Source organism: Silurus meridionalis, chromosome 4 (genome assembly GCF_014805685.1).
Source record: "Silurus meridionalis isolate SWU-2019-XX chromosome 4, ASM1480568v1, whole genome shotgun sequence".
In the NCBI taxonomy this organism is placed as follows: domain Eukaryota; kingdom Metazoa; phylum Chordata; class Actinopteri; order Siluriformes; family Siluridae; genus Silurus; species Silurus meridionalis.
In genome coordinates, this window is record NC_060887.1 from 22,381,565 (window position 1) to 22,407,898 (window position 26,334).

The 26,334-nt window shown below is 39.2% G+C and overlaps 1 protein-coding gene across 5 annotated transcripts in view; it reads right to left on the reverse strand.

The window, feature by feature from the left end:
* Positions 1–26,334, reverse strand: part of ascc3 (activating signal cointegrator 1 complex subunit 3) — a 159,938-nt gene that overhangs the window by 12,635 nt on the left and 120,969 nt on the right. For all 5 annotated transcript variants that reach the window (XM_046847275.1, XM_046847273.1, XM_046847272.1 and 2 more), the window contains exons 19-36: positions 25,902–25,988; positions 25,603–25,779; positions 22,828–23,053; positions 22,031–22,185; positions 17,351–17,449; positions 15,316–15,484; positions 14,987–15,207; positions 13,605–13,690; positions 13,304–13,470; positions 12,951–13,096; positions 12,230–12,350; positions 11,660–11,802; positions 6,786–6,923; positions 6,468–6,588; positions 6,250–6,382; positions 6,040–6,165; positions 1,436–1,547; positions 766–900 (exon numbers count right to left, since the gene is read on the reverse strand). In XM_046847275.1, the coding sequence (XP_046703231.1) occupies positions 766–900; positions 1,436–1,547; positions 6,040–6,165; positions 6,250–6,382; positions 6,468–6,588; positions 6,786–6,923; positions 11,660–11,802; positions 12,230–12,350; positions 12,951–13,096; positions 13,304–13,470; positions 13,605–13,690; positions 14,987–15,207; positions 15,316–15,484; positions 17,351–17,449; positions 22,031–22,185; positions 22,828–23,053; positions 25,603–25,779; positions 25,902–25,988 (2,562 nt within the window). The remainder of the gene's footprint in view (positions 1–765; positions 901–1,435; positions 1,548–6,039; positions 6,166–6,249; positions 6,383–6,467; positions 6,589–6,785; positions 6,924–11,659; positions 11,803–12,229; positions 12,351–12,950; positions 13,097–13,303; positions 13,471–13,604; positions 13,691–14,986; positions 15,208–15,315; positions 15,485–17,350; positions 17,450–22,030; positions 22,186–22,827; positions 23,054–25,602; positions 25,780–25,901; positions 25,989–26,334) is intronic.

Below are 26,334 nucleotides of genomic sequence, written 5' to 3' on the forward strand. Positions count from 1 at the left end.
TTTTTTACTGCTCCGTTTACATTAGCTGCCTTCTAGTTTTGCTTACATTTTCTTTTTCCTTCCACTGAATACAGTCACCGCTTGTTTTCTGCATTGCTGACAATGGATGATAGAGTTATGCTTCCTGGGTGAAAGTCATAAGAAGATATGACCATTCTTCCTCATGTCACATGACCAGAAATCGGATATATGCTTTGAGCCACTTCCATATTTGAACTTAGATTAGATTTATATAAATTATAAAGGAGAGATTTTTGTATATATATATATATATATATATATATATATATATATATATATATATATATATATAAAAAATCTGTGACACATTCAGAGAAAAATCATATTTGAAAGAAAGAAAAAAAAAAAAAACACTGTAAAATCATCCACCTAATAAGAGAATGTTTTTTCAAGTCAAATATTTCAGCATCTACGCACAATAAAGAGATACTGTCATAATCAATTCTTTTAGCTCCCATACACAATTCGTTGGAATTTCGGGTAAAACAGTTCTTTCTTCCTTGAGACATTTCATGTAATACTAATTATTTATTATTTTTTTTACCATGTAAAAAATTTTAATTTCTCTACTTAAACCACTGGACCTATTTCAAACTAATAAAGATTTGGTGCTCTGGATAGATATATTTAGTTGGCTGAAAACTGATACAGTGGAGAAACAAGGTTATATGAACTGGATATATGCGTGGTTATCTCTTTCTCCATATGCTGTGAGTGTGTGTGAATGTGTGTACGTGTACTCACAGTAAGAATGGACAACAGCTCCTTGATGGGAAGCTCTGGCTTCAATCTCTCCTTGAACATGCGAACAGTCTGATGCTTCAGGTAATAATACGAGGCGATGCGACCATACGTGAGAGGATCGATGGTGCACTCATCCTGCACACGAAACACAGGTTTATTACCGAACCCAAACATCAGCTATGATTAACCTATAGGGTGAACCTGAGAAGCGCCATGTTCCCCGCTCTTCCTTAAAAATAACATTTGAGTATCCGAAGCGTCTCTAGTCTGTCACTCTATTGCTCTCTCGCTATTTAATTCAATTAACACTTTTTGTTTAGTTCATTTCATTGTTAGGCTTATTTTATACATTACATATATACTGCTTTGACTACTTTGATGTATAAAATCTGTCTTTGAAAATCAACCAAAATGTCAAAACACAAATTAATACACTTCAAAACCTATAAGAAACTATGAATGTGATTTCAAATCACTAATAAATGAAATAGAGAGGGGAAAAAAAAACTACTGGTACATCCTAAGTTGCTAATGATGAGGAAGAGGTAGTAGATCACGTACTACATAAATGAAATCATGTTAGCTGGTTTCCAATAGCTTTTATTCCTTATTAGCAAATTTCAGTAATGTATTCCACTAATTATTACTTTAATATACTTAGCACACATACCTCTTGTATTTCCATACAGTAAGAACTTTCCAGATCTCTGAGGCTTCTCTCCACCAGATTGGACAGGTACTTGTTTATAGTCTCATGGCTGGTGTCACCCAAATTGTAGTAGCTAAGCATAAAAGAAAGGATGTACACATTTAGATCCAGAATTATTGGCACCCTTGGTAAAGATGAGTAAAATGGTTGAGTAAATCTTTTCATAGAATAAACTTTATCTAAAGGATAACTGACTGAACTGAGAAGGTTAAGATTTCTTTCATATTTTCAGTAATGTTAATGTTCATAGACAAAGAAATTCAGCACTTTTAACTGTTAAAAAACTGCAAGCAGCAGACAAACTAATTAAATGAATAAAAGGAAAAAATAAATTGCAATTACTTGCTTCCTACTGTCTCTCCTAAAGATGCTCTGCCATGCCTACTGCATGACTTCCTCTTCAAATAACTCTTATTGGGAACATTTTAAAATCCACAAACATTGTTGGATAGAATATAAATATTTACCTATATTTATACGCATGATCTGCTTTGACAGTGTAGTGATTTCTAGGTCAATAAACATCATGGCGATGTAATTTGATTACAACTTGTCCTTAGTGAAACATAACTTCTACATTTTCTCCTACAGTGAAATAACTAGCAGCTTACAGGATGCAGGCTGGCAGACAGAGTGAAGCTGAAATCACTTCCATGTTTTGCTTAGCATGTGAAAGCTACCACATGAGCCAGCAGAACTGCATACAACAATGCGCGTTAATTTACAAAAAACATCTAAGTGTGTGTGTGTGTGTGTGTGTGTGTGTGTGTGTGTGTGTGTGTGTGTGTGTGTGCATGTGTGTGTGTGTGTGTGTGTGTGTGTGCGTGCGTGTGTATGTGTATGCGTGTGTGTGTGTGTGTGTGCAGGAGTCGGTAAGTCAGAAAGTAAATGAAAGAAACATGTACTTGGCAAACTTTGTTTTTTTCCCCCTCCAGTATGTAACAGTGTAAAATGAGTTATGCATGTACAATATGATATAATACACTGAAAGACGACCAAACAATTTGAATGACCAATCATTATTAATTATTATAATTAAGTACTGTACAATCAATCAGACTATGACAACTGTATTGCCTTGTCTGGACAAATATGATGCATTATAGGAACTTATAATGAGGGAAAATTACTGGCTCCAGTTTAGATATTGTACAAAGACACACTATGGTTTCAAGGCTATTAAAGTTCCAATGATGATTACCATGAAATATTTTGTCCTGAAGCACATATACTTTGACTGATGTCGGTCTAATAGTTTTATCACAATGATATTGTCTAATACAAAAAAACCCAAAAAAAAACATTGATTCTTGGATGAACAATATCCACCTAAAAATGTTTGGCTTTACTTGCAGCACAGCTTGGGCTATTTAGCCAATCAGCATTGTAAAATATCTTGCATGACAAGATAAAACAAAAAGGAAAGAAAAGGAAAAAAAGGTCAGACTACAATCCAGACATTAGACTTTTCACTGAAGACACCTACACGCACATTATATATATATATATTTTTTTATATTTATTTATATATATATATATATATATATATATATATATATATATATATATATATATATATATATATATAAAATGATAATTTCTCTTCTTGTCCACAGACTTAGTACAAGGGATGTGCAGCAAATGAATGAGTAATAGGCAGCATTCAGCATGTGGCTGGCTGTGAACATGACTTGATGTGATTAAGCTATTGCCATTATCATTATGGACATGTGGCCCCTGATGGTGTTGGGACGCTAAGCGGCACTCTTTATGACACCCCTGGGGGCCCACACCTCTCCCGCCCAGAAAGAGAGAGCATGCCGCTCTGTCTGTGCCACTGAATCATTGCTGATGAGCAATGGCTGGTGTCAAGGTGACCGATTCAAATTGCAGCTTTAAAGGCGCACCGACAGAGAGAAAGATGGGGCTGGGGAACACGACTTCCTGTTCTTACTCGTACAAATAATGTCCTCCCACTCACAATCACACACAAAGTCGAGTCATAAACAAAAATAATTGCACCAAGTCTTACAAATAAACAAGACGATTTTTAGATAAAAAAACAAAAAAAAGAAACCCTTCCTTTAAAAACCGCCTCATATTGCATCGTATCCTAAATAATTCATAGCATCTTATTCTGGAAACAGTTATTGGCACCTTTCATGGAAAAAGCAAAAACTAAGCACAATAAATGAATAACACATGTAAGAATGTGTTTTTAAGTCGTGCTTTTGTTTTCCTGCGGAATTTGGTGACACCTTCGTTGGAGAGAATGAAGACACTGAGGTGGTCATTGCAAAACATTACTTTGTGTCAGACAACCATTACAGAGTTCTTTGGCTGATTATCATCTCCTCAAAAAGGTCCGTGTGCAACCAAGCCGTAACATCCTGGCAGAGGCAGCCAGATTTTGGGCGAAAATATCCTGGTACTTGGTGAAATATTTTGAAATGATCAATCTTCCTCTGGTACCACTAGCTGTCAAAACAGGCCAATATTTTACAGTGGGTATACAGATTCTCCATCATTTCTGACTCTCAGACTGGACGGATCTCTTTGATTATGTCCTCAAGGACAATTTATTATTTTTTTTTTTAAATAACAGGAACCATTAGGACCTGGGCAGGAGACAAGTACAAGAAATGTCCTATTGGGAGTTAAGTTATCTAACAGTTAATAGATTATGTCAGCACATAAAATACGCAATATACATGAAGCTTCCTGCTAAATAAAACAGTTTCGGCGGAACGTAGCTGCTCGTGTGATGCTATAGCATGAGCTCGGTCAGAGATTTCTGAACCACTAAGGGCACGGTTCTTCCTAAATGTTTAATGTGGGCTGACAGGCGTGCAAATGCCAGCACTGTGGAATGTTCTGGAATCATCATCGGCAATTCGCAGCAGATGTCTATGTCGCCCTATATGACCTCTGCAGCCAGGGATGGGTTTGTGTGTGCATGTGTGATGTGTGATGTTTTAGATCATGGTCCGTGATGTCAGAGTGAACTATGGGGTGGACTCGGCGCTATGCGGTGGCAGGAAGTTGCCATGGCAACACAATCAGTAATAAGTCAGTGTGAAGATGTTCCCTTGTCTCTGGTTGCCATTTCAACCGCACAGCAAAAATCTGCAACTGATTTTACTATACTTGCTACAAGCAATAAAGCAATGAATTGTTCAGTCATTCCCCTTCACAGTGTGTTTAGCAAAGAGCTGTGATTCGATTGCAAACACGGTAATATATATATATATATATATATATATATATATATATATATATACATGGTTAGTAATTAATATATAGAAAGTATTCATTCAATTTTATCGGAATAATTCAGAAGTACATTCATATACACTAGCGAAAAATCTATTAAACTCAACTAACACACTATACTATGCACTATACTACTATACACACAAAGAAATCACTGCTCTGCATAATTTTAAGTATGTAGTAAAGTTTACTACTACATAAGTGCTCTCCAAAAATATGAAATTCAGCTGAAGAATTTTTCACACTGGTTTGCTAAAGAAAATTGTATGCCGAGCTACAGTTAGACATCAAAAAACGAGTTGGAAAGTGTGTGCATATTCATAAGACTCGAATTTCACATCCAAATCTTTTAAGCACCAATAATCATTTGTGAAGATTTGACTTCAAATGTGTCTGGGTCCTTTCCCATTGACTAACATGGGAACGAGCGGCATTAAGACTATACCACAGACAACCATTTAAAAATCTCTGAGACAATTTGACCAACAAATGTTTACATAAACTGTATTTATTATTATATGGATGATGCCTTTGCACTTTGTTCCACACTGAGCTCTATTGTACCAGTCAGAACTATACTATACTTACATTTTACAATTATGGCATTTGCTCAGGGGCCCAGGAGTTGCAGCTTGGTGTGGCTGAGATTTGAACTCATGACCTTGGGATCCAAAGTCCAATGCCTTAATCACTAAGCTGCCACCTCTCCAATCTACTTATTTTACTGTGTTACGTTGTTTGTGCTTGTAGCTCTGTGTGTAGCTCCGCTTTTGTGCTTATGCTTATGTTTTGTGTTGTCTAGCGTAAGTTATGTTGTTTTACGTAGCACCTGGTCATGGAGGATCGTCGTTTCGTTTTACTGTTTACTGAACCAAAAATTTGTATGTTTGACTTGACTTGCTATACTTACTACATGCTTTATTACAAACACATTTATACCTATGCAATTATGTAATCAACCAATCATATAAAAGCAGTGCAATGTTCCAAGAATCTGCAGCCCATACTGAACTGTTTTTACAGCAAATTAAGTTGCATGGTGTTGCTAATACTATGCTTAGTGAGTGCATACACATTTACTAGCTGGATATCATGACTACTGTAGCCGTCTCCACATGCAGGAAGAAGAATTCACTCTAAACAAATTTTAAATGCTAATTTAAATGTGTGAATCACACCATTATAAGGACAAGCCGTTCTATAGTTTACACTGTATTTCATATAATTTAAACAGCAAATATAATGATAGAAATCAATCACGTGACAGAGAAATGGAGTAAATCAGAACACACCTGGGGTTCATGACGAGTCGGCGGAAGAAGTACGTCCAGGTGATGTAATCCATGGCATCCTGCTTGGAAGCAATGGTTCCTGCAGCTATCTCTGCATTCAAATGATCAGCCAGAACGCCAAGCAGGCTACAACACGATGATCACATCCAACATCATTAAATGAGATTTTCTCAGTGATTATAAGACAATATAAAAATGCTCCACACTCACCTGGACTCGACAGGGAAGGGCTCGTAGAGGAACTTCTTGTAGAAATCTTTTTTGATGTCATGTACAAGGATGACCGCTTTGCCCTCGTCATCAAACTGAGGTCTACCTGCCCTCCCCATCATCTGTAGAACATCTGCAGAAGCAATGACACACAGGAGGTCCTGAACATCTGCGTGTAGGCAGTAACATGGGCATACACAACCTGGAGCCGTTTTTACCTGTAATTGGGTAATCCACATAACGGTGTGTTTTCCCATCAAAGTATTCCGTGCCTTTCACAATCACCAAATGGGCTGGGAAATTCACACCCCAGGCCAAAGTACTAGTGGCGATTAACACCTTAAAAACAGAGTTACAACATTATACAAACGTTTCACAAACCAACATCTGTCAAAGTTGTTACGGATATTTAGTTCTTAAAAATTGGCCTTTTTTTTTTCAGCGGTAAAGGTTTTGGAGCTCATAGGCATTTGTGGATTTATTTTTCACATTGGCACCCGACTGGTAAAAATAACAGTGGTGCCGTGCGGAAGTACCTGAATCTTGCAGTTGACGAACAGCTCTTCCACAGTCTTCCTGTCTCTCTCGTGCAGACCAGCGTGATGCAAACCGATGCCAAATGCAAGGGTCAGCTTGAGGTTAGACTCCCTCACTGTGGCAATTACATCCGTCATCTAAACCAAAAGAAAAGATGTTTATCGCATCAGATAAATAACATAATTCATATTACCTCGCTTGAGGCTCGTTATCATAATAAACCTTAAAACGTCTTTAGGAAGGCAAGAGAATAGAGGTTTTGAAAAGAGCGGCCTATAAAGTAGGACTTTCATTATCTATCATCACATTCCTAATCGATTCGTCAAAGCTTTTCTATTTATTTATTTTATTTATTGATCGACATTTACTGCTAGTTCGGCTCTGCACATATGCAAATTCTCCAAGTCGAGGAAAAGTTAATATACATCCAATTGCCAAACATCTCTTGTGGATTCTGTTCTCGGGGCCTTTACAATGTTCCGATTCCCTGTAAATGTGTTCATTCTGTCTCCAGGTGATGGTATGACCTCTGCGATTATGTTACTCAGCCGCTACCTACAGGTCTCATGAATAATTCATGAGACCTCGCACTTTGATGGGGCACTACGTTACGAGGTAGAGAAAAGATTACAAAGCGAGAAAAGCAGCTTCCGTAAATCGTTATTACATACGTTAATCTAAAACTTAAAAGCATAAAAGCTGAGTATCTGATGAGATAGAAAATGTGAAGAACAGTGGAGAAGAGTGATATGGATGGATGGAAGGATAATGGGTGAGCCGGTAGAGGAAGAGGCAGGGAGACCCCTGCTGGGAGACAGACAGCTCGCGCCAGCCGCCTGTCACTCAAACAGCAGGATCTCCAGCCGCTATACGGCCCAGTGCAGAGCTGCCGCAGCAGGGTGCAGCATATATCACTGGAACACACACACATGCAGCTCAGGCAGCGTGCTGCTTCTTGGCTGAGGCTTTTTTGCCTTACTATAGATATCCTGATTTTGATGTCTTTATGTATTTGACAACGCAGTTTGCGCATATTTACTCAGTCCAATATTTCCCCGTCTATTCTTTGCTCAACCACCGTTATATTTATTTGGTTGTATTCGAAACTAACGATTGCCGGTTGTGTCCGTTCTTACAGGTGCTACTCTGACCTTCCTCAGACCTTGAAAGAAATTCATCACATTCAAGGAAAATATCTGCTAATATGGTTAAACATCGCTGCATTCTATTCCTGCCTGAGCTGTTAAAAGCAAAGGAAACGGAATTGTACTCATAAAAAAGCTTTATAGCGTAGCTCATTTTTTACACTGTAGGAGTTAAGAGAATAGAGACACACACAGTTGGGAGCATACCACCCTCGTAATTGCTGCAATATCTCACACAGAGACGTAACCTAAAACTGTACTAAATCCGCCAGTTTGTCATTTTGTTGTATGACAAAAAAAAAAAATTCATATTATTCACAAGGAAAAAAAAAAAAAAAAAAAAAACACCACCACTGAATTAAAGTCATTGAAATAATTCAATACAAACAAAGAAATGGGGAAAATCCTTGTTTGCCATATGGCTTAAATAGATCCTAGTTATACTGATGAATTACGCAGGTAACCACGCAGAAATGTTTAAACAACAGTTAATTAAGTACTGCTACTTCGCAGGTACAGCTATTTTACACATATAAGCAGCTGACTGGTTGCTATGCAGCGTTACCCCGTCTTTGATGCTGTTCGTCAATGGAAGCGCCACAGAACCACTGCTAAACAGGCAACATATGTTGACCATATTCTCAGCACTGCAGTGTCACTGACCTACTGTCCATATTTTTTGGACAGACTCAGTTTCATATATTTGTCTCTACACCATCACAATCAAATTAAAATGAAGTAGTGACTTGAACAAAGATTGAACAAAAATCCTTGGATTAACTATATATGTATTATAACCATTTTATCTGCACAGTCCTTCCTTTTTTTACAGGTTCAAAATGAATTGGACAAACTAATAATTATAAATAGAATGAGTCATTTTAAAACTTAAATGCAAATCCTTTGCAGTCAGTGATTACCAGAAGACTAGAACCCATAGACATCATGCTAAGTATCCTCCCTGGAGATACTTTGTCAAGTCTTTACTCCAGCTGAATTGAGTGGCTGTTTGTTTGTGGGTATTTCTGCACTTAGTTTTGTCTCCACTAAGTGAAAAGCATCAGTTAGTTTGAGGTCAGGTGACTAACTCAGCAATATAAGAGCATTTCATTTGTTGGCCATACAAAGGTCTTGAGTTGCTTTCACAGCATGTTCTGAGTCATTATCAGTTGTCCTATTAGTTGAATCTGAGCAGAGCTCTATACACTTCCACCATTTATCCTGCTACATCTAACAGCAGTCACATTGATAAAAAAAAAAATAATAACCATAAGTCCTACTGGCAGCTTTAGATGCTTATGGCATTCCATCATGATTAACAGATGGAGTGGAAAGCATTGGATCATGAGCGATCCCTTTCTTCTCCATATATTTCTCCAAGGAAAAAATTTGTTGATCATTCACTTTTGTTGTCTCCCACAGTATCACAGTAACACAATAGTGTGCATATTAAATTACAGTTTTGCAAATTGTATGATTTATTTATTAATTTAAGAATTAAATATATAATAAAATTGTAACAACTAACGTGGAATCAGTGCGAGTTTAATTTATGCATAAAAAAAACGGTGACTAAAAAGAGTGCATGAAATTGGCATACGCGGAAGAGGACATTTTGAAGAAAAAAAAACACCCTGCAGGATGCCAAAGTCAATAAAATGGAAAAAAAAGAAAAAAAAAAAAACATAAGTAAAGAAAAAGTTTGTATTCTTTCAGTGCGGCCTGGTACCAGATGACCGGTTCAAGGCCTGGTGGTTGGGGACCCCTGGTCTACACCTCAACAATATCTTGATTGATTTCTTACTATTGTGGTGGTGTACAGAGACAAATGTGATGGCATACAAAGTCAAAGATGGATCCGACTGTAATGAACTAAAACAGTTTAAATGACCGTATTGTCTGGAATATAAGAATATTTTTTAATATAAAAGCATGTCAATAATGTCTCATATTCGAGCTCTAGACTATTGTCACTAATACCGTACTCTTGATAAAGTAGGTGGAGCCAAACACAGGTAAACTGTCCAGAACATAGTGGTTCAAAGTAAAAGCCAAGTAAACCGGCATCTGAGGCGAGCTTATGATGCAAATTTTAAACTCATGGTGATAAATGCTAATTTATCTGTAAGAGTTATCTAACATCTGTCAATCAGCCAAGAAAAACAGCATTTTAGAATGTAATGGCAAGCCCAAAAAAGCCAGTCTTAGAAATGCTAATACCAGTATTCAAAGAAAAGCTTACCGCAGTCCTAAAAGCGGCCGCTCTAAGAAATTGACTGGCGTGTGTCATTACGTAGCCTGTGGTAAGTCCTGCTCTGCGATGGGATACTCCAGGCATGGGTATGGGCATGTTTATTCACAATGAGATGGACAGCCTAGGATAATTAAATCCAGATTTGCTGCGGGTAATATATGATATGCCGTGTAAAAAGCATTTTTAAATTGAAGCATTTTCTTTTTAAAAGACAAAAGGGGGTTTTCAAAAAGCATTTTTCCAAAAGGTACACTTTGAAAAGGGGTTGTCTTATATTCGGGACAATACGTTAATATAAACCGCGAAAAAAAAGGCTTAGGACTGCAATTGACAAACAGCTTTGTATCAAATGTCCTTAAATGATGGAACTATAAGGAATAGACATTTGGTGTCACACAGACAAGGACGGGTTTCCTTCTAAATCTGGTTTCTCTCAAGGTTTCCTCCTCGTGCCATCTCGGGGAGTTTTTCCATTGCCACTGCTGCCACTGGCTTGCTCATTAGGGGTACACTTATAGGGCCTAATTTATGACATTGCCATTTACATTCGTAATTATTTTTTCCATAAAGCTGGTTTGGGACCATGTCCATTGTGAAAATTGCTAAACAAATCGAACTGAATTGAATTTATATGATTGTTAAAATTGTGTAACTGTTTAAATACCTTTGGTACCTGGTCACTGCAACACCCACAAATCACCATCAACTATCCAGACAGCAGCTGTTCTGTGGTTACAGTCTCTCTCACTACACCCTCACAGATAAGTCACAAGGTAGGGGTGACTATCAAAACATCCATCAAGACTGCTTACAACCATTCACACATTATCCTCTTTTAAGAGTGTATGCTGTAACTTTAAACACACTAATTGGACAACACACGTAAACTGTATAGAAGAGTTGGCGAGGATGTTAATGGACTTGATGGAGCGTATTAAGTAGAACACATGGAATAGGTTGCTTCCTTGTTTTGACTGTGAGAGGCTGATTGTTAGCAGACCAGAGCAACGTTTTCCAACAGGTCTAGAAATGAGTGCTCTGGCAATATTAGAAAACATTGATAACTCAGAGGCCCAAAAAAAGCTGTTTGCTCACATCTCGAGCAGGTCCAAGCGTATGCACAAGAAATCTACTCGGAGAGGACTCCAGCTTTTCCCAGCTAATGTCAGTCTGAGCTGACTATGTAATCACAGTAAAACCACAGCTTTAGGAAAACACAAGGAACTTCCATCATATCTGGCCTCAGGAGATCAGGGATGGAGAAATAATGGGTTAGTAAGCAGAGGAAGACATTATGTGATGAAAAAAGTTAAGTAAAAAGACCTGAGAGGCTGGGGTAAGGCTTGTCAGTGATATGCAATGTGTAATTTACCTTTGCAGAATGTTTAATTATGGAACACAGTGCAGCTCATATGGTAAAGTATTTGCTTTAAGAACAGTCCCAGTTTAGTTTAGTACTACACATCATTCTGACCTCTCGCTCATCCTGGTGTAACCACTGCTTTGGGTCATCCTCCGTAGCCAAAAAGGCGATCAGGTCGAGTGCAGTGAGACGTGTCTGCCGTCGAGATGACACAAATATCAGGACAGGCTTGGCAGGGGAATGGCTGCGGATGGCTAAAGAGGACAAGTTTATAGTGGAAAAGATGAGTCTGTGTGGTACATTACATCATGGTAACAGTGATTAGAAATAAAGCTGATACTGCTTTTTCCTCTATTTTATTCCCAGTTTGGCCATCGGATAATTTCCCACCCACCCGCTAGCTCTTCTGTCATACAACATCTACCAACCTAGGAAGGTTGACTCCTAGGAGTCCTCCAAGACATGCGAGAGAGCAACAGCTGCTCTTTTTGAGCTTCTTTTGCATACATGAGCTTGCAGACACTCTCGACTGCCTAGATTCAGTGTGTGACAAACACTCCTGGCATTATCAAGATTCCAACTTGCAATCTCCTAGGGTGATTACTTCTCTGCTGATTCACTAAGGAGCCCTAACTCTGATACTGTTAGTGTGTGGCAGTTAGATAGATCGTTGAACTGTACCTTGAAAGGTGGGTTTATTCATGCTGGCCATACGAGGACAGTAGTGCTGCCCAGGGAAACCTTGTATGTGTACCTCCAATGGGACTGGACGAACCGACGGTCTGAAATTAAACAATCCCACCTGAGAGAGTGACAGAGGGACAAAGAAAAAGAGAGAAAGGATGAGAGATCGAGTGAGCAGCTGGCTGTGTGCCGGACCATGTGGCCCATCTGGGTAATTACAGCTTGTCATTGTCTCCTGTCCCAGAGCCCTGCTCTCCCACAAGTGGCACAGGCCTGGGTGCGTGTGTGCACATATTTAAAGGGCTGGATAATGGATTGGTCAGGTAATGTTGTGACCCAGTCCAAACAGCAGCAGGCAGATTTATAGAGAGCCTTTGCCCCCTTCCTGGCACTAACTGTCAAACAGCGTTTACATAACTACTGCTGCCTGCCCTGGCTCACCCGGAGTCCTGATACATTAAATTAAACATGCTCCTGCTTGCACACACAGTTTGTGATGTAAGCCAGACAAGAACAACTGTTTGAACACTGAAATGTTGCAAACACCCACTACGGCTGTAATCTTAACAATATGTAGTTGCCCTGTCAGTCGAAAACTATAAACCGCACAGACTGTTTTCTCATAAACGGAAACACTTTCAGGCTTTTTCCTACAGCCACATCATCAACAAATTAAACAAAAGAAATAAACGAATGCGACTTGCACTAAAGAGCTCACCTGTCCGATGCCCAGCCAATCTGCCAGGTCTCGGGCATTAGCGAGTGCTGTGGAGAGCCCGACCACTCGGACAGTCTTGGAGGTGTGAGACGAGATAAAGTTTGTCCTCGATACAATGACCTCCAGAACAGGTCCTCTGTCTTCCCCTATGCAAAAACAGAACGTACAAGTGAAAAACGTGAAAAAATATAATACAGCTGTGTGGTTTTGAAAAGTACCCGTACTAAATCAAGCTCAAAAGTGTCCTAAATAAAATTCACAAAAAAAAGGATTTTTCTATGGATCGAGAAGCAGATTTTTATTACATTCTAAAAGCTATGAAGAAGAAAGCAATCGGCTCTGTGTGTATTTACCGAGTAGGTGGATTTCATCAATAATAAGAATGGCCACTTTCTGAACATAGCTGCGATTCTGCCAGCTGCGACTGACTCCATCCCACTTCTCTGGAGTGGTGACAATCAAATCAGCCTGCGCTATGGCCCGCATGTCTGGAGTCACATCACCAGTCAGCTCTACCACCCTAGAGCGAGTCAGAGAGAGGGGGACAAAGATAAAAACAAAAAATAAAAAAACAAATAAAAAACACAGAAAAGACAAATTAAGAAGAGAATGATGATCAGGCATGCTGGTGTAATTTGCTATCTCATAACTCACTTTTTGCCAAGCTTCTCCTCTATCCTAACTTTCCAGTCTTCAATCCTCTCCCTGACCAGTGCTTTCAGAGGAGCAATGTACACCGCCTATAAAAACACAGCGGTATGATAAATGGATTATGTAAAAATGGACAAATTTCTCTACATGTATAATGTATATATAGTATACATGAGATAATGATATTTGCACATCCACTTTATTAACATTTTTGTCACTTTGAAACCAAAGCATAGATTTTGAAAATCTAATTAAGAAATAAGTGAAATAGTAAAAGCTTTTTGTTGTCATTAAAAATTTGCTCCAAATGTTGTAAATGCTGATTCAGCATTTAGCATTCCAGTCAGAGTTACTTTTTTTCTTTAAGTAGTTAAAAATTATGTTTTGAGCGCATGATAATTTTAATTAATATCAATAAGGGTTTAACTCATTAATATTATTCTATTAATAGGTTGCTGTGCTAAGAGTACCAGAGTCTTTTCACATAAACTGAGATGATTAAGCAAAGAGCCTTGAGACAAAAATGATAAAATCGATAATAATCGATAATGAAATTCGTTGTCAAGGAATGCCGCTATCGATTATTTAGGCTGCGTTCAAATGCTTTTTTTCCCAATGTTTACATATTTGATTTATGCAGATATCATTTAATCATTATACTAAATTTATACACAATTAATGATATATTCTAGATGCTTATATTTTCACAACCGAACAAAATGTCTGTATTTTTTTTAAAGCATGGTTGTCAACTTGCCATGTGCAATTATCATTAAATAAACAAACACAACATTTTTTTACAGAAAGAAACATCACAGCATGAGTGAATTTGTTCAAAGGAGAAATCCTGCATGCACTCCTCAATAAGCAGCCACTAGAAGCTTTAAAATGGCAAAATTATATATATTTTAATATTGTTTGGAAATATAATATGTGGCTTTTGCATATTGTATAGGGTTCTGTATAGCTATAATATACAGATAATGTAAAGCAAAACAGCTTATACAATTTTTAAGGGGGTAGATTAATCAATTATCTAAATTAGTTGCAGCCCTAATAGGAAAATTAAAGCCATAATAAATCATAGTACTTTAGATACTTAAGTACATTTGAAGGCAACTTCTTTTGTACTTTTACTGGAGTATTTTACCAAGTGTATCTCTACTTTAACTTAACTACATGGTTTGTGTAGTTTGTCCACCACTGCTATAAATGATAAATGAAAGATCACTTTTATATGTTCGGTGTGAGACTATATCTTGGCGACATTTTTTTTTTTTAACCAGAAAGTTTCACAACTTTAACCAACAATGCACATAAACCCGAGGATGACATGCTCACAAACACGGACAGGTGCCGACCAATCAGAACCCGGAAACACACACCTTAGCATCAGGATACTTGTTAAAAACTCGGAAGATAGCCATCTCCGCGGCGATGGTTTTTCCTGAGCCAGTTGGTGCTCCGAGCAGCACGTTGGTGTCGGTGTGGTAGAGTGTGTGGAAGATTTGTGTCTGAATGGGATTATAATGGGTGAATTTATATAGACTCTCATACTCCCTGTTGCCTAACGCTGTCACAGGCAGTGGCTGTAGGTCCAGAAGCTCTGTTTAGACCAATGAAGAAAAAACATTAGTGATAAATATAAAGACTAATGTTGGTGAGCATACAAATTTACGGTTTATGTGGATCTTTGCTCCTATATGATACACACCTGTGTGTGGGGGATGTCTTTCAGGTAAAATGAGGTGCTGGAAGTTGATTATGCACACGGCCTCAGAGCCCAGCCAACGGTCTGAAACAGCACGGATGTAGTACTGTGACGGCATGGGCTCAAAGATTGGGATGGTGAACACCACCTGCTGAGGCTCCCCACTCAGTACCTAAAGGGACAAAAAGAGATAGAAATGAGGACTGTATGTGTAAAGACTTTAGGTCTGAGAATGTGGGTCACATCATAGAGGTGAGAGAATATTACTGTAGAATGGCTGGCCACTTTATGTCCAAGGGTACCTTAATGTCTGTGTTATATTTTGGCCAGAGGTGGAAAGAGTATAATAATTTTAAAGAACTTTTAAAGTAAAGTTACACTTCTAAAAATCTACTTAAGTAAATAAAGAAAATCTTTTATGAAAAATTCTTTTTTGTTAACAGCTGAGGTGCTGTGGGGGATTCTAGTGTAGTTCAAAACAAAAGAAAATCTCCTGTGATAATGTAATTTATGATAATGAGAGAAATTGCAAATGCAGATTCAGAAATCAGTGAGTGCACACATTGAACAACTTTCGTTTTGACGCCATGTTGCTTTCTTGCGAGTTTAGCGCGTTTGTTCTCCGTCCATCAATCAATCAGTGCAGTAGATTCAGTGGTGCGATTTTTCCCCTTGCATTATTTTATTTATTTACTTAGTAATGGATATGATTTAAAATGTAGTTAAGTACATGCTTTAGTAAAAGTACAATTACAGATTTTAAAAAGTAGAAGTACACAAATAAACTACTCAGTTACAGTAACATGAGTAAATGATATTTGATACTTTCCACCTCGGAAACTTGCTCTTTTCTAATAATGCTGACAGTGCTAATCTTGCTGAAATTCCTGTATATACTCTGCTACAATATACACTGTTCTGAACTACTATCTAACAATAAAGATACCTAATTTTCTCTCTCTCTCTCTCTCTCTCTCTTTCTTTCTTTCTTTCTTCACTTGGAAGGTAGATAGCCCACATGGACATCCCAAAGATACATGAGATAATAGTGGATGTTTCCATTAAGGAACCATGAAGACGGGTGTGGACTGCAATTGATACACAACCACAACCAGTTTCGCACTCAAGTCTGTATCAGTAAGACTTCCTCTCAAAGTTTCTTCCTCATTTTGTCTCAGATGTTTTCTTTTTTATCCGAGCCTCTGGCCTGATCAGTGGAGATTTTAATAAGGATTAAAATGTATATCCTCAATTGTTATATATATTACTCTAAAAGTTTAAATGTAAAAAGTGCTTTACAAATAAACTTGAATAAAATGTTCGTTCCTATAATGACTTTTGTTTCTCCTTCTGATAAACCACACCGGGGTGCTTTGAGGCTTACTCCAGAACAGAGTTATATGTGAAATAACTACATTAAAACATAATATGGTGTGGGTTATAATTTTCTGATAGATTAAACTGAGTCAGCAATTTTTAAGAGAAGTATAAAAGGGTGAGTCCTACTAGATCAAGATCTATCAAAAATTGTAAATTCCTGAACTCCGACTAGGAAAAGCTGAAGAAAACGAAACTCGAAATTCAAACTCAGGAACTGGGGTAATTTCCTCGTTCGTCCAAGTTCAGGAAGTGATGTCAAAAAAAATATGAATGTATCCATTACCATAAATGGACAATGAAGCACTTATTTAGCTCAGAGTTAATTCATGCTGTGCATACACAAATACAGTATGTGCTTTCGAACATCTGATCTCGTGTCCCCCTCCATCATTGGTGAAGATCATGTAGTGTAAATTGGCAGATTGGCAAAAAAAAAAAAAAGCTCTATTTGTAAATAATGTTGTGAGACTAAGACGCTTAGAATGGGCATGGAACATTCTTTATGACTATAGCAGCTGTTCATAGGAGATACACATCTACAAAATCCAGATGAGATTTAAACCTGGCCAGAAGTGTCTCACCTGATTGGTTTAAGTGCAACTTACTTTGGATCAAAATCTTAAAAAAAAAATGAATGTAGATGACAATGAATGCCTACCTGTTTCTTCTGAAGGAGGAAGTACTCTGAATGATAAATGTGGTCGTTGACGGGGTCCTCCACCCACAGCCACCATGGCTCTCCAACTGAGCCGTGCACCTGAGGGACGGACACATAACCATGAGGAAGGACATTAGCTTTGGAAAGAAGTCAGCGATATGACCGCATTCTTTGTTTCACCAGGAGCCATGGACGTATCTGCAGAAAGAGTTAGCGTGGCCGTGTGTGCCGTCTCTCTTAGCGGAACCCATGGGGCAGTTGTTCGCTAATGAGAGCTGAGTGAAAACACTATTGTACAACTACATAATGTTGTAATGAGTTTGTGGATGACGTCCATCCATTTGGAAGAATTACAAGCGTCTGCAAAAACGCTCGGCAAAGAAACCCCCGAGTGCTCGCAGCGAACAGAGCGCTTTGTGTCTGAAGAGGTTTGCAGAGCTGCTGTGTGTACGTTTGCACTGGGATCACCGCTAAGCTTGGGGTGTTCTGTTACAACTCTCCCAAGAGCCAAGATTGCACCACTAATCAGACACAAGCGTTCATCTTCCCGATTCAGTCATCCTTTTCTCGATGGTGCTACAAAAGCCTCCTATTCCAGCTGGGGCTGGGCTAAAGCTCAGCACTAATCTGGTCTTAATCCTCTCCTGGGCCTTTCTATCAGTTGCTGCACTGAGACAGTGTAAGTCATGATAAAAATAAGCAGGTATAGCCGTGGCATAGGGTTCAGTTGCGGTGATTGATTAGACAGAACCGGGATTGCTTAATCTGAACATTTTCAGCCCCAATTTTTTTTAAGCAGTCTGACTCGGAGCGAGCGCTTGCGTGAAAGATGGACAGTGCTAACAGTGTGCATATGCTCGCTTGGAACATGTCAAAGGAGTTTAGAATCATGACACAAATCCACTTCCAAGTTATTGGACTGTATTCTCAGGGTGGAAATTAAGAGGGGAAAAATAAAGAAGATCTATGACAGCACTATTAGGAGGTCTGAACAGGGTCAGATGGAAAGTTTTTGCGAGCGTGAAAAAGACTCAGGAGACTCTGAACTCGCAGGAGAAGTGAAGTGAAGTCCTGAGCAGCTGCTACTTAATGAAGTGTGTTTGTTTTCAAAAGCAACAGACTTGCTGCAGCGGGATTCGCGCATATGTCTGGAGTCGGCCGAGAGCAGAGAGTTCAGGCGTGCCACACGGACAGTTCACATGAACATGCTGTTCCTTTCGAGTTGCTTTTGCAATACTGAGCTAACATTATGACAGCCGTGTCACCCATCAGCCGTGTCTGATTAATATGCCATCACAGAAGGGAGAGAGAACTAAGCAAAAGCGCAGACTGTTAAAAAAGTTAAAATGAAAGAAGGTAATGAAGCTAAAAGTAAGCCATGTCCCAGTATACAATATGTAACAATACATGACTGGTGTCTTCTTATAGGCAAATTTCAATGACAACATGAAGCGATTAATTATATTATACTTTTTTTTAAATAATATTTAATGTTGGGAAACTTTTTTCTCCCTCTTTTGAAGCTAATAAGACAAACTAGAAAGGGACATTTCCTGAAGAAAATTTGAGTAGTGCTTGCCGGTGCACAAATCCTCGCTCCGGCCGTTTACCTGGGCAAGAGGCGTATCGGTTTAACCTAACGCTAGAGGCGTGAAGCGTACTCTGAGAGACGAGCGTTTCGATACCCAGCACGCAAGTTTTGGGCCTTTTTTTCCTGAAGGGGCGGGGCCAGTGACGTCACGTGACATCATCGCGAGACGCGGCGTTCCACTCACACACACACACACACACACACACACACACACACATTATGTCACCCCTCACATTTCTGCAACCATTTTAGTACCTTCTCAAGGGACAATACCATAGAAATGAAATATGTTTTAAGAGTAGACAATGTGCAGTTTGTATAGCAGTACAGATTTACTGTCCTCTGAAAAAAACTCAACATACAGCCATTATTGTCTAAATAGCTGCTGACAAAAATACACCCTAAGTGATAACAGTTGTATATCGTGTAACCGTGCAAAGAATAGACCATAGAAATGAATGTAATAGACCATAGAAATGAATGTTCTATTCATCATGTTCATGTTCTTGTATGATACATACTTGTATACAAAAATATGTGTATCTTGTATTGGAGCAGGTAAAATTTTGTGCTTCCAGTACAATTTTCCCCATACTGACCACTGGATGTTCAACATGGCACCTTATGACAAAGAACTCTCTTAAGATTTGAGAATTACAATTATTGCTCTCCACAAAGATGGCCGAGGCTATAAGAAAATCAGTAACACCCTGAAACTGAGTTACAGTGCAGTGTACAGGGTCATACAGAGGTTTTCCAAGACAGGTTCCACTTGAAACAGGCCTCGAAAGGGTCCGTAAAAAAAAACAGAAGCATGAGTGCTGCCAGCATTGATTTAGAGGTTGCAGAAGCGGAAGGTCCACTTGTCAGTGCTCAGACCGTACACCTCACACTGCAATAACACTGTCGGTTCTCTTGGCCATCATCCACAAAGCAAGCCTCTTCTTAAGCTGGCTCACAAGAAAGCCTGCAAACAGTGTGCTGAAGACACGCTGTCTAAGAGCATGAATTACTGGAACCATGTCCTGTGGTCTGATGAGACTAAGATAAACTTGTTTGGCTCAGAGGGTGTCCAGCATGTGTGGCTGCATCCTGGTAAGGAATACAAAGAAAATTGTGTCTTGACTACAGTCAAGCATGGTGGTGGCAGCATCATGGTGTGGGGCTGCATGCGTGTTTCTGGTACTGGAAAGATGCAGATCATTGAGGAAAACGTGTATTACAACATATACTATGACATTCTGAAGCAGAACATGAGGCCCTCCATTCAGAAACTGGGCCAAATGGCAGTTTTCCAACATAAAAAAAACCCCGAACAACACACCACCAAGGTGACAACTGTCTTGCTGAGGAAGCTGAAGGTGATTGAGTGGCCATGTATGTCTCCATACCTGAACCCTATTGAGCACCTGTGGGGGATCCTCAAGCAGAAGGTGAAGAAGCGACACATGATGCCGTTATGGAGGAGTGCAAGAGGATTCCAGCAGCAACCTGTGCAGCTCTGGTGAATTCCATGTCCAGTTTATTTATTTCTATAGCGCTTTTTACAACAGACATTGTCTCAAAGCAGCTTTACAGAAATCAACAGTCAAGGTGAATGGTGTGCATTTATCCCTGATGAGCAGCCATGGCGACTGGGGGAAGGAAAAACTTGACCCTTAGATGTTATGAGGAAGAAACCTTGAGAGGAACCAGACTCAAAAGGGGAACCCATCCTCATTTGGGTGACAACAAGAGTTTGATCATAAATCTTTCAACAATACAGAAGGACAACTGTCCTCTTTTTTCAGAGGACAGTTAATCTGTACTGCTAAAAAAACTGCACATTGTCTACTCTAAAATATATCCAAGTTTAATTTCTGTAGTATTGTCCTTTAAGAAGATATAAAAAGAAAAAATGGTTGCTGAAATATGAGATAAGTGCACCCACTGCATGCTTACATATTTATCTGCACTGGTCAATTTGCACACTTGCTACTATTTGCAGTGCTGGTAGATGCTAAACTGCACTTCGCTGCTGTGATCCTGTATTTTGCAACGACAATAAAGTTCTATCTATCTATCTATCTATCTATCTATCTATCTATCTATCTATCTATCTATCTATCTATCTATCTATCTATCTATCTATCTATCTATCTATCTATCTATCTATCTATCTATCTATCTATCTATCTATCTCTCTATCTATCTATCAACACCCTTACACAAACATGAATAGACTTATTCCTACAGAAGCCCTACCACAGATTATGTCCCCTTTTCTGAATGCATGTTATTAGTCTTATGTTACGTGAAGCTTTGACTACAAATTCCTACCTAATAGGTACTATATAAGAAAATAACTATTCGCACAAGCACACTCGGCCATGCTGCCGTCTAATCTCCTGGAACACTTTCATCAGGTTTGTGATAAAATGTCACAGCAGTCTTTTGTAGAACTATGTTTTATTTGGTTTTAAAGAATTCTTGTGATTTTATCGATTATCAGTATATTGCCTATACTGCCCACTCGTAATTCAATAAAAGTTGACCAAAAAGAATCTATAACCATGTGAATATGATTTGGCTAAAACAAATCTTTGAATTGGCCATCGTGCCTGTGTGCTGCGGCTGTGAGGAGGGAGGCATCAGAAAAGGGGATTGAAGCATGGCCCAGATGCTGATCATCGAGCTGAAGAAAGCTTTTATAAGATGGAGGAGTGAGTGAGACTGCTACACAAGAAGGACACACAGGGTCCATCTGTGGCTCACTACCTCCCTCCCACCCTCCCCCTCCTTTCCCACTCCACAGAACAATGGCAGCAGGTTTCAGCTATTCAAACCCCTGTGATCTTACACATATGAGAGGAACAGACAGATTAGGCATCTTTTAAGCTTCCCAAAGCCACTGTGTGTGTGCATGTGTGTGTGTGTGTGTGTGTGTGTGTGTGTGTGTGTGTGTGTGTGCGTGCACATTCATACCTGCATGCCATTTCCAGTAATGCTTAAAATGTTTCAACATTTTCTACCTGCACCTTCGTGCAACAGAGTACACGCGCCAAAAAAGAGCCCCTTTTTTCCGTCGGGGCTGCGGTTGCTATAGTTACCTGGTCATTCCACCTGAAGTCGGGGGTGATAGTGAGGCGCACGCGCAGGACGGTCCGCGTGATCGGCTGAATGGTAGCTTCCATCAGCATGGCAGGAATCTGATGGACACACTGCTTCACTTTCAGGCCAATATTCACATGGTGTAACATGTGACCTGCAGTCAGAAACACAGCAGCTCTTTAGGTGGTCCTATTAGACTTTAGAATGACATTTATTTGAAACGGCGCAGGTCAGAAATGAACAATCACATGTTTAAGGGTAGTTTCACACAAACAAATGCCTCCTGAACAGCAGACTGAGCGCAATTTTATAAGAAAGTGAATTTGCGTGAAAACATCATTTGTAACTAAAGGTCTGTAATACATTTACAGTATGTGTGTGTTTGGGGATTTCCCCCATTAATTTCACACTGGTAAACACTTCACTCACTGGCTTAGAGAACTTAAAGAGTGTTTTGCGAATCATTTGAGTTGAATGTTTGATTATTTTTCCCCTGCATATACGTATGCTTTCACAAGGCTTTGGGTTTTCTCCAACGCTGTGAAACAGAAAATCAAGCGACAATTTGAGCGCAATTCGATGCCCATCCCTGGGAGCAAATCACTTTCACACATGGTGCCGGCCTAACCAGAGTTCACTTGAAGTGATTCCCAGAGCAACGTTTTCAAGTGAAGCGCTGCTCGTGTCTCAGACTGCACCTGTGTCCGAAAACAACTTTGATATCAGGAGAAAAAAAGAAATGTGTGATGAATTCCCAAGTGCACCCTGATCGCAGAAAACCGTTGAGCCTACTCACCTATCTCATCTTTGCGCATATCTTTCAGCTTGTCCACGGTGAGGTTCTTCTCCTCCAGCCTGGAGAGTACAGTTGGAGGCAGCGTGGGGAACTGACGCAGGGGGTGTGCCCATCCCCACAGACGCTTATCGATGACCTTACATAGACTGAGCAACCTGTTGGTCATGGCTGGCCAGCGTTTCCTCAGAGCGATCTCGAACAGGGCCCTCATGATACGTGCAGCATTCTGAACACAGCAACAACAACAAAAAGACCGTTTTCTTACATCGGGCAACTTTTATAAACGGACTGCTGTATGAAGAGGTCAAATGATCGCGTTCGAGACTTTTTCATGAAACTTGAGGTCTCACGAGCAAACTCAAGTGCTTATGTCAAATTGCTTATTGAGATAAGCCACGGTATATAAAGTTCATACTGATTATAGGAGGAGATTTATAAATGATGCGTACAGTGTGACTGAATAAGGATTTAATATTTCTGATTAATTCCGATTAAACTTTGCTTTGATCGACAGGCCAGGCCAGGCCAGTTGTTGCGTGAGTGTGGGTGGGCACGTGAGCTGGTGGTCCAGATGTTCATCTGCCAACAAACCTCTGCTTACGAAAAGGGAAAAAAAAAAAAGGTTTTGAGCATTCGCTTAAATGATAAGAACATTAAAAACTCACACAAAAGCCTGGAATGGTCTAATGATCTTTCAGTAGCCTAATTGTTCCTCCATTGTTCAACACCTGCAAAACGTTGTATCTGAATTTCTACAAAATTCTGATCAAACCAGAATTTTACTTTGTTTGTTTGTTTTTAAAGCATCCATATTTTTCATTAGTATTTATTTGTGTGTCCAAACCTTTCACATGGAAGCACTTAACCACAGGGAAAAGTTATAAAAAAAACAAACAAAAAAGAAACAACACAGACTGCTAATAAGATATAGAGCTGATTTACTGTACCTGATTAACTAGCAATTATTGGCAAGACCATTCTGGAAACACTGCTACAAGCATTTACATTTTATGAAATGAGAGCCAATACGGGAAGGTACTGTAATTCAACAGCATGAGTTCAAATAGCCTATTTGACCTATTAAAATCAGGTCAAAAAGTCAAGGCTTTGTGTGTGTGTATATATATATATATATATATATATATATATATATATATATATATATATATATATATATATACACACACACACACACACACACACACACACACACATACATATACATATATGTGTGTTAAAGAATTAAAATGTCTATTTAATGCTTAACCTTAAATCACATTTAGAAGCTACTTTATCCCCCCCCCAAAAAAATAAATAAATAAAAGAAAACTCAAAGGGCCCTCCCAGCCCCCACCAACGTTATCTCTTGCCCATGTGGAAGTGGGCGCAATCGCAGGCAGGATCACCAGGGAGGACCTGGATTTAAAATTATATATGTTTAAGCCAACAGTGACGGTCTTTGCAGGAACCCCGGGCCGTTGATCTGAAATCAGCCGAATTAGGAGCAAAGAGGGAATTTGCTTGAACTATCTCAACTATTTGGCCACATGGAACCAGTTAGAGAAGAGCAGGAGAGATGGCTTCAGCAGAGGATGTGAAGACAGAATGGGAAGCAGACATGCTACACACAAAGGCCTTACATAGAGGACTTTACATGGGGCGAATGCTTGCAATGGTCCAAGCAGTTGCATAGAAGCAACAATGTCGAAAAGATTTTAATTGTGAACATAATCTGTTAACTTTTTTCGGGAAATTTCAAACATGCCTGTCATATGCCATCTTAGATATCTGACATAGAATTATGACCAAAGACTTATACCTCAATGTGTTTTTCTTTTGTTTTGGTATGGACAGTTCAGGCCTCAATGTAATCTTCTAAACTGATAGCTATAATTGACAGATTAAAACACACAGACGGCACTGTGGATAGCCTGTGTACCCAGACCTTTCAACAAAGCCTGCTTTAAATAGAACACCGGCATTAGACAACTTGTTTCCATTGCCAGCATGCTGTGGTCTGATCTTGTAACAGTGAACACCGTTATACTGGGCAGCATGCAATTGCATCAGCAATTAAGCAACACACTGTGCTGTGAAATCACAATAAATCACAAAACAGCTGATGTAACCAAGCAGCTAAAAGACAAGCTACAGGAACGAGGTTTCGCTTTCACCTGGCGCTCAGTAACTGTCAGTCACACTAAAAAGTTCAGTAACACTTTACTCAAACGCTGCATCATGACAATGACTTATATTCTGTCATATCACTGTCAGAACAGTTTATAAACATAATTACAGCCTGTAACTGGATAAATATTGGCTAGTTATAGTTTTATGAATATTTGTAAAAAATACCAGTAGGTTGCTTTCACAATACAGAAAAAAGTTAAACCCCTGTCTTTTATGGTGAACTGACTTTCTTCATTATTTCTTCATCAATGCAAGGAGGGAACACCCTGGTCTTTCCCAGCGCACCGTTCACACACTCATGCATATGCTAATTCACACCTAGGAGCAATTTTGAACAGGAAATCCACTTATCCCCTGCAACTGTAACACATTATTACATGGACAATCCTGTGTTTTTAATCAGATCTACTTATCCCAGCTCCGGTGTTCACACAAAGATATTCATACAAAATATTCTTTCCAAGGATAAAACCTGGGCTCCCAATAAAAGATCCAAATAATAAGCTCATTAATATGTTCAGCTTGGCAGAAATCTCAGGGAAGCTTGATACACTTCCCCCATCTCTGGGCACGTGTGTTAGTTACCTGGGCCACATAAGACAGGTCAGAGATGAGGGAGAAGCTTTCCACCTCGCCGCGCCCGATGTAGGTCTGCAGCAGTATGTTGATCTTGCCGTAGCCATTCTCCACTCCTCCAGCCGCTGGTAGCTCACAAAAGGAACACAACAACTGGTCCAGTTCCTCCAGTTCCTCGTCTCGTACCTGCACACGGCACAAGCCAGTTAGCCGTGACGCTTCACACACTTTCACATGAAGGAACATAAGGTGTGAGTAAACACTATATTTCAGAGGATCAAATCCCTCAATGCAATGCGTCCTCTTACCTTAACCTGTTCAAACTCCTCTGCTTTAGAGACGATACTCAGAATGTCGGCTTCTGTTTTTTGAGCGTTGAACAGATCATTAAACGTCTGTGGACATATTGTTAAGACATATTTTTAGATCGGTACGTGATTCTTAACAATGCATGGTATCAATTCTTACAGGTGACAAAAATGTCAAATCATAAATACATCCTGCCTGATTGTTACCATTTTGTATGCCCCAAATGCTCTTTAAATCTACTTCAAAAAGGAAAAAAACCCTTCAAAAACACTTTTGAAAAGAAAAAAAAAATCTGCTGGGTACAATTCCATATAAACTCCTCAAACATTCAACAATCTAACTCCTGGTATTTTGTATTACACTGAGCGTCTTAGATAGTCCAAAAATTGGCCATGAGTTTGTGAGCATGACTGTATAAGCAGCATCTATTTA